The 8,246-nt window shown below is 44.1% G+C and overlaps 1 protein-coding gene across 1 annotated transcript in view; it reads right to left on the bottom strand.

Annotated features, from left to right (window-relative positions):
• Positions 1-8,246, bottom strand: part of col22a1 (collagen, type XXII, alpha 1) — a 56,605-nt gene that overhangs the window by 11,379 nt on the left and 36,980 nt on the right. The window contains exons 24-39 of the mRNA XM_035523800.2: positions 8,187-8,240; positions 7,604-7,657; positions 7,238-7,291; positions 7,087-7,140; positions 6,579-6,632; positions 6,367-6,411; positions 6,169-6,231; positions 5,547-5,600; positions 5,142-5,183; positions 4,928-4,960; positions 4,649-4,702; positions 3,757-3,810; positions 3,426-3,479; positions 3,257-3,310; positions 2,813-2,866; positions 624-728 (exon numbers count right to left, since the gene is read on the bottom strand). Coding sequence (XP_035379693.1) covers positions 624-728; positions 2,813-2,866; positions 3,257-3,310; positions 3,426-3,479; positions 3,757-3,810; positions 4,649-4,702; positions 4,928-4,960; positions 5,142-5,183; positions 5,547-5,600; positions 6,169-6,231; positions 6,367-6,411; positions 6,579-6,632; positions 7,087-7,140; positions 7,238-7,291; positions 7,604-7,657; positions 8,187-8,240 — 882 coding nt within the window. The remainder of the gene's footprint in view (positions 1-623; positions 729-2,812; positions 2,867-3,256; positions 3,311-3,425; positions 3,480-3,756; positions 3,811-4,648; positions 4,703-4,927; positions 4,961-5,141; positions 5,184-5,546; positions 5,601-6,168; positions 6,232-6,366; positions 6,412-6,578; positions 6,633-7,086; positions 7,141-7,237; positions 7,292-7,603; positions 7,658-8,186; positions 8,241-8,246) is intronic.

Here is an 8,246-nt window from a genome sequence, read left to right on the forward strand (position 1 = left end):
AATTAAAGAAAGCAAATTATAAACACAGGCTGATCCTCATGCATCCACACACACACACACACACACACACCCACACACCCACGCGCGTTAAATCACCAGCACATTCGAGTGGAAACACCCCACAGAAACCTAAAGCTGCCTTTACCAGGAAACAGGAACACACATTACATTTAAAGGGTTCATTGTTGGCATGCAACTGTTTGGGATAAACTGTGGCAACGGATGCTTTCTGTAAGCATTAAGTCACACTAGTCCTGTGTGGACTAAATCACGCTCTGAAGGACCTAGGGTGACAAGAAACTGACATCTCATCTATTATTGATCATTATTGATTAGCTCTATTGGCAGGTTAGGCAATGGTAAAATAATACGCTGAAAATATTCCCTATAGACTGTTACCTCTCTAATAGATTTTATGTTTCTGGGCCAAAGCAGTCTGTGGAGTCAAAACCTTCTAGGAATATTGCAGGCACCTTATAGATGGCTGTGCTCAGAGGAAGCTGAAAAGTTAGGTACAAACATAAGGCTCTGTGTGTGGGTCTGGATTGGTTTTGGGAACGCTGACCCACAACAGGCTGACACACTGATTCCGTGGCCACTCGATCATGGCGACTGCTTCCTACCTTCGCTCCATCTTTGCCCTTCCCAGGTAATCCCACTTCTCCTCTGAGACCTGGCTCTCCGACGAGACCAGGGTGGCCTGGAGGACCGTTTTTCCCTGTGTCTCCCTAGGAAACAAGGAGATATTTATTGTCTTACCACCGGGTCTACCGCTGATGTTTCAGGCATGCGTCTGATGGTATTACACTGGAAAAATAATGCAGATTGTATATTAGTCCATTGCTATTTCCAGGAAATGATGTCTCATGAACAGCAATGGTCAGTGGGTTAGAAACTCTCAAACCATTTCACTGCGAGTTATACTGTGTATGACTATGTATGTGACAAATAAACCAAACTTGAACTTGAACTTGAATTCCTTTTGCTCCATGGCTACAGATCATGAGTGTGGCAGATATGTGTGGCAGTCTTCTTTGCAGCTATAAGCACGAGCAGCTCCGCAGAGAGACGCGAGGAGCTGCAGTAGAGACTCCTGACTGAAACGGACGATGTCAAGGGCAGGTGTCAGACATTACACTCTCAAGATAGGGCCAGACAGACCAGAGACTCTTGGTGTCAGGGCACTAAAAAAATCTGGCTGGATGTCAAAGTGGGCGAAGTTGTACTCTCAACTCAGAGGAGTTCCTCAGTGGACAAACTACAGCAGTACCTTAGCCAAACAAGGCCGATTATTTACGTGTGCGCGCACACACACACACACACCTACCCATAACCATTGTAATTCCCCTCAGTTGATTTGTTGGCTTGGCTAGGAGAGAATCAATAGCTTGTATTACTGTGTGAAACATGTCCCTGTGCTTATGTGATCTCATAGCTCTGGCTAGTTCTCTAAAATCACTACTAATGTGGATGCAAAAGTTCTCAGAAGGTGTGAACACCCGAACCCAGTGGAACACCCAAACCCAGCGGAACACTGGAACCCAACGGAACATGTGAACCAAACAGAACAGCCAAACATAGCAGGACACCAAAACCCAGCGGAACAACAAACCCAGCGGAACACTGGAACCAAACAGAACACATGAACCCAACGGAACACCTGAACCCAAACATAGCAGAACATCCAAACCCAATGGAACACCTGAACCCAGTGGAACACCAAACCCAATGGAACACCTGAACCTAGCAGAACACTCAAACCCAACGGAACACCAGAACATAGCAGAACACCTGAACCCAGCAAAACACCAAACCCAATTGAACACTTGAACCCAGTGGAACATCCAAACCCAGCAGAACACCAAACCCAATGGAACACCTGAACCCAGTGGACTACTCAAACCCAGCAGAGCACTGGCTCAGAAGAGTGTTGTATCTGTTTGGCCATATACATCTTCAGAACTTTATGCATTTAGTTTTGTTCAGTAACCATTTGAAATTTTTACATGACACCGCCTATTAGAAAACTGGAATTCACTATTTATTTAGAACTATTTGGATCTGCTATCAAATTACAAATGGCTCTATTGCATATAGCACATTTTATTTTGGAATCTAAACCTCAAGTGTTTATATTTCTCCAGTGGAGCAAATTAACAGAGACTAGCAGCACGTGTGTTCCTAACAGACACTAACATACAATAACAGACACTAGCAGCACATGTCTTCCTAACAGATATTTACAGCATATGTCATCTTAACAAATATTAACAGACAATAGCGGACACTAGCAACACATGTCCTGGCATGTGCACAAATAAACTTTGAATTGACATATTAGGGTTGGCCTAATAATGGTATTCACATGAAATGTAACAAAATCATCCTTGAATGCTACAATATCCAAACCCTAACGTGTTATAAGCAAAGCCTTCTTCTGAACGGTACTGACAGCAATAGAAAAAAAATGCAGTTCAAAGTATAATTGGTGCTAACTTGAACACGCACTGCACATAATTGGTATTATAAGTCCTGATGGTCTGCTTGCTTGGTATAGTGACCGTGAGAGGCTTCTACTCCTCCCCCTCTCTACCTCCCCACTGGGCAGACCGCTACACACAGATTACTACGTGCTCCGCAAGCCACAAACCAGCGATATTAAACATGCGTTTGTATTAAATATCAAAAGCCTAAGCGTTGCCCACACGTGACCCCTCGGCCTGAGAAGGTTTGTTCAGATTATTTCATCTCTTCGTTAAAAAGAAGGCAGGCAGAAGCAGTAGCTGGAAGCGTCGCGCGAGGGGGTCCTCACCTTCTCACCTCTCTGCCCTGCTACGCCAGGTGGACCGATACTTCCTGGGATTCCCTACGGGACAAAAACACAGCCAGCCTAATCGCTGCTGCCCTCCACACCAACCTTATGCATACATACATATATTAGTTTATTTTAGGACATGTTCGCTTGATTAGAAGGCTTTGAAGGGTCTTTGTGCAAATTTAAAATTTTATAAATATTTAGCTATTAGTATTACAATGTTAAATATAACCTTAACTGAACAACATGTGTTAATGTAGCAGTACATAGATAATGGTACATTCAAACATAGAAAAAAATAACAAAAAATAAACAAAGGTAAATTATCACTGAATAATTATTGGCTCATTTGCATAATTCTATATACTGACTTGCATCATCAGCATTTGTGGGTAAACTATTCTTTTAACAACCGAAACAAACAATTCTTGGGGCACGTACCACGTTGCCTGGCAACCCTCGAGGCCCCTGGGGACCGGGCTCTCCTGGCGGTCCCTGAGAAATAAAATGAGAGCAAAAACAACGGGCGCATCTTGACGACATCGCACGGAAACACAGAAAAATAAAGCGCCCATGTTGATGACAGCACATCAGCAAATGTGAAACTCACAGGCTCGCCATTAAGTCCAGTGTCTCCTTTGACTCCTGCATCACCCTTCACTCCCTGTTGAAAACGGCATCAGATTGAGTGTCCACTCAGTTAACTCATATCTTACCAAGGGGCCAGTATTTTAGTCTCAGCTCTACAAGAAATGTACATGAACATAGCAGTCCAGTGTTTTTCAATGAACAGTCACACAGTGTTATGCTAGCATGTCAAGGAGCACAGCAGCACAGAAAGGTGAAAAGTACAGTCTCTGTTTTCATCTGCATTCTGCCAAATATTTCAATCATTCAGTCATATTTATTCCGCTGGAGGATGAGAGGATGCTGGTCATTACCGGAGGTCCAGGTGGTCCTCGAAAGCCCTGCTCACCGGGAAGTCCCCTCTGACCCTGGGAAGAGTCAGCAGACAAGGATATGAGCATGTGTGCCCAGATCAGCATTCGGGAACACCATGGTAGGGTCGCACCATGTTGTGTAGCCGTTTAATGATGCGTAGCATTTTACATTGTGGTTTAATGCTGTGTTTAATGTGTCCAGGTGCTCAATGTTTTACTTTCACAATCAAAGGCAAGTTTCCACAGCCAAGAGTTATTGTTGCTTGCTGCATTAGTGAGCGCTATCATACTTCAACAGACACTTCATTTCATACAGATAAATTCAGCTGACAGATGATTTATTATTATAATAAGCCTGGCTGCGTGTATGCGTGTGTGTGTGTGTGTACTAGGGAGATGCATAATTCTCCATTGCCACCAAATTTTAACAGATTTGTGAGTGGGTATGTGGGTCTATGTGTGTAGGGGTGTGTGACGGAGAGAAAGACAGAGAGAGAGAGAGAGAGAGAGAGAGAGAGAGAGAGAGAGAGAGAGAGAGAGAGAGAGAAGAGAGAGAGAGAGAGAGAGAGAGAGAGAGAGAGAGAGAGAGAAAGGTGACAGTAATAATCAGGTGATTTATATCAACAAAGCACTTTTGTAAGTTGTTCTGGATAAAAGCATAAATGTTCATGTAAATGTATCTAATAAGACATTTGAAATTATCATTGCAAGAAAATGTTTCATGTTTCTTTTAGTTCCCTGGAAGACTGGGTGTATATGATGTTAAAAGGTATGCATGCATCCATTTGGGCCAAATTACCTCTCTGCTGCCACCATGTGTTGGCGATTCAGGTTTACATGCCCGTTTTTGTTCATGTTTACTTTTATTGCTGGTTTGTGTCTAGACACTTACCACTTCTCCAGATTTTCCCTGGTCTCCCTTTTCCCCCTTCTCCCCAGGCCTTCCCTGCAAGGTGGGTATAGAGTACAGACAGTGTAGAGAGACTGCACAGTACAGAGAACATGAACACCACCGTACATCCACATACACAAAACAAGAAGGGCTTTTGGAGTAGTGAGGACACAAGAAAAGAATTCACCAGCTTGTTCCCTAATCCTCAGATTTAATCAAACAACTACCCAAATAACCCTGAAATTAACTACATAAACGGCAGCAGATCTGATTACATACTGGTTCACCAGGCTCTGGAATCACATTGGCCACCTAGAAAGAATCAGAAAGATGGTGAATTACTCTCAGAAATCAGATTAATCGGACATATAGTGAATTACTCTCCGAAAACATTGCATTATTACATAACATTCATTTCCACTAGCTAAGCCAATCACGACGCACTTGTTTGTTTGTTTGTTTGTGTGATTGACTGTGAGATTAGTGTTCTTACATTTCCTGGAGCTCCTGGGGCTCCTCTGGGTCCTACTTCTCCCTGTGAGGAGAGAAAGAGAAAGAGAGAAAGAGAAAGAGAGAGAGAGAGAGAGAGAGAGAAGAGAGAGAGAGCAAAAAGGGTTGTAGATTGATGCTTTGGGTGTTTCTTTTAAATATACTTACAAATTTTACTGCTGCTTGTTGTTGTCTTGGACAAATACCTGGGTGGTATTTGTATATGTGAGTATATGTGATCAAAAAAGCTCAAACCGGTTACAGAACAATTTGATTCATGAGTATGGAAACTAGTTTTTATGGCATATATGTGCTGATGTAATGACTGCTTGACCTTCGCTTCGACTCTGGGCAGCGTGGAATGCTATCTGCAGCACACAGCAGGTAAATAAACCGCTCATTGTCTCACCTTGTCTCCCTTCTCTCCTTTAGGGCCAAGGACACCGTCAGTCCCTCTCTCTCCCTGAAGAGGACGCACACACAGAGCAGAATGTCGAGTGCAGCAAGGATGCACACACACACTCGCACACACCCACACACACACGCGCACACACGCACACGCACGCACGCACACACGCACACGCGCACACACGCACACGCACGCACACACACGCACGCGCGCACACACTCGCACACACACTCGCACACACGCGCACACGCACACACGCGCACACACGCACACGCACACGCACACGCACGCGCACACACGCACGCGCACACACGCACACGCACGCAGCAAAATGCTCTTGTGCTCATCACTTAAACCTCCTCCCAGGGGCTCATGTAAGTACATCCCTGATCAGGTGATCTCTATAAGCTGTGTGCTTTAGCTTGGCCGATGACATGCAGCACACGAATCAAAGAAATAATGATTAATTCAATCACAGTGTCATTTGAGTAAAGCACCCAAAGCTCCAAACGTGAATGTCCTATCCAAGCCTGAACTCCAGGAACAGCCAACAGCAGGACAGGACGAGAGAGGAAGACGTTAGGAGGCGTTTCCGGAGGAGCACGATTGGCTTTGTCCCTACCTGTGGTCCTCTTTCTCCTCTAGGTCCCATCAAACCTGTCTCACCCAGCAGACCAGTCTCTCCCTGGCCAACACAGAGACACACAACACAGGCGCAAAGGTGAACAGGAGAGACCTTGTCATTATCACGTGCAGCGTATTGCATTCGGCATTATGAATTTGTCCTTTTGTTGTTATCATGAAGTCCTGTAGCACTTACACGCTCTCCTGCTGGTCCCCGGGGTCCCGGAGGACCTTCGTCACCCTTGGAACAAATTACAGCATCACTCGCACAGCCTAATCATTGCCACAGACACACCCTCACATCATTACTGCATCATTATTGATGTTCTGTCATGAGTGCTGGTTATACTCGTTACTCTTGGCGGAAAGCTAGCAGGCGTGTATTGAGCATGAGGGTAGCAGTATCACCTTTGGACCCGGTTTACCAGGCAGGCCATCTAGCCCCGGTTCACCTCTCTGACCCTGTGAAATAGCACATACATCAGAGACAGGATGGTGTGAGACAAGCACACCAAACACACGACTAGGCAATACAAATGAGATGAAAGAATGCATAATGGAGCAGGTAATGTTTCCGGTATACGTAGTGTATCAGGTAAAGGCCTCTTCAATTCATTTGTAGGCATGACATTAAAAAAGGGCTTTTAAATGCAAAAAAGTATGACATTGATATTCAGTTTTGCATCAGTAAAGCATCAGATGAGGATTCAATTAGGCTAATTTTTAGAAGTGTCATAATAAAACCTTGTGCTGCAAAGCAAGTATCCTTTTGAAACAAGTTCTCCGTAATATAACAATGGCCACTATGCCATGGCGCTTTGGTAAAATACAGCTCTGATGGGGTCTCTGAAAGAGCTCATAGGTACTAAAGGGTCATTGGAATGGGGTGATTATGACATCACCCCGGAGCTCCAACCTTCCCTCCATCGTTTCCAGGGAGACCATCCAGGCCGTCCTTTCCCGGCAGACCCTGCAAACATATTCAGCAATCAGCAGGCCATTATTTGATCATCTGCTAGAGGAACACAGTGTTCCTAATACAATGGCTTCCTTCCAGATCCTCTTACAGGTTTCCCTGCTGCTCCTGGTTTTCCGGAGAAGCCGATTTCACCAGGTAATCCCTGTGGGAATGACAAAGGCAAAGTTAAAATGGCTGAATCTGAATTTATTTCTCATCCTTCCTTAACCCTTATGCTGAACCCTAAAGCTGAATCCTAAAGACTAACATTACACAGTTCTTACACTGATCATATGATCTTATCATAAACATATACAGCATGTGCCACTGATGCATTCTGATGCTGATGATGAAGATGAAGAAGATGATGGTGATGATGATGATGATGATGATGATGATGATGATATTATTATTGTTGTTGCTATTATTATTTCCCCTTAGACATGAACATAGAGTATGAATGATGTAAACTCACAGGTGGTCCAGTATGCCCCTGACTACCAGGAGGTCCAGGGGGTCCTACAGGACCCTAAAAACAAAACAAAACCAAAGCCAAAATATTTCGTAATGATCTCTAAATGAAATATCCTATATGGCCTCTATTACATCAAAAGTTAAGTCAGGATTCATCTGAATAAAATAATACAATGTGAAAATATAGATAAGCCTATGTAAAAAATATTAGAACATGACTCATTTAACAGTTTAAAGTGTCAATGCCAGTAAGAAGAAAAAAAAACTGTGCTCAGCCACTAGGGGGCGCGCTTGGGCGTGCACAAAATGCGAGCCAGCTAACAGCTGTGGAGATATCCGATCTGGGATGCATGTTTTGTTTAGTGCATTTATTCTGGGGAAAAGCAAGGTGCTTGTAAGTGCTCTTTATAGACAGGGTTGTATGCAAGAGAACAGGGATGGAATATGAGAAAAGGGAGGCGAGGGTGCAAAGTAACACTTCAGTATAGGAAGTATAGGAAGTATAGGAAGTATAGGAAGTATAGGAAGTATAGGAAGACATTATTTCAGCGCCAGTAAGGGTCAAGAGTGACAGCTGTTCTTACGGGTGGTCCTGGAAGGCCATCAACTCCGGGAAGGCCACTCTCACCTTTCTTTCCCTAAAG

The sequence above is a fragment of the Electrophorus electricus genome, chromosome 4 (genome assembly GCF_041902795.1).
Source record: "Electrophorus electricus isolate QZ-2024a chromosome 4, ASM4190279v1, whole genome shotgun sequence".
NCBI classification, from domain to species: Eukaryota; Metazoa; Chordata; class Actinopteri; order Gymnotiformes; family Gymnotidae; genus Electrophorus; species Electrophorus electricus.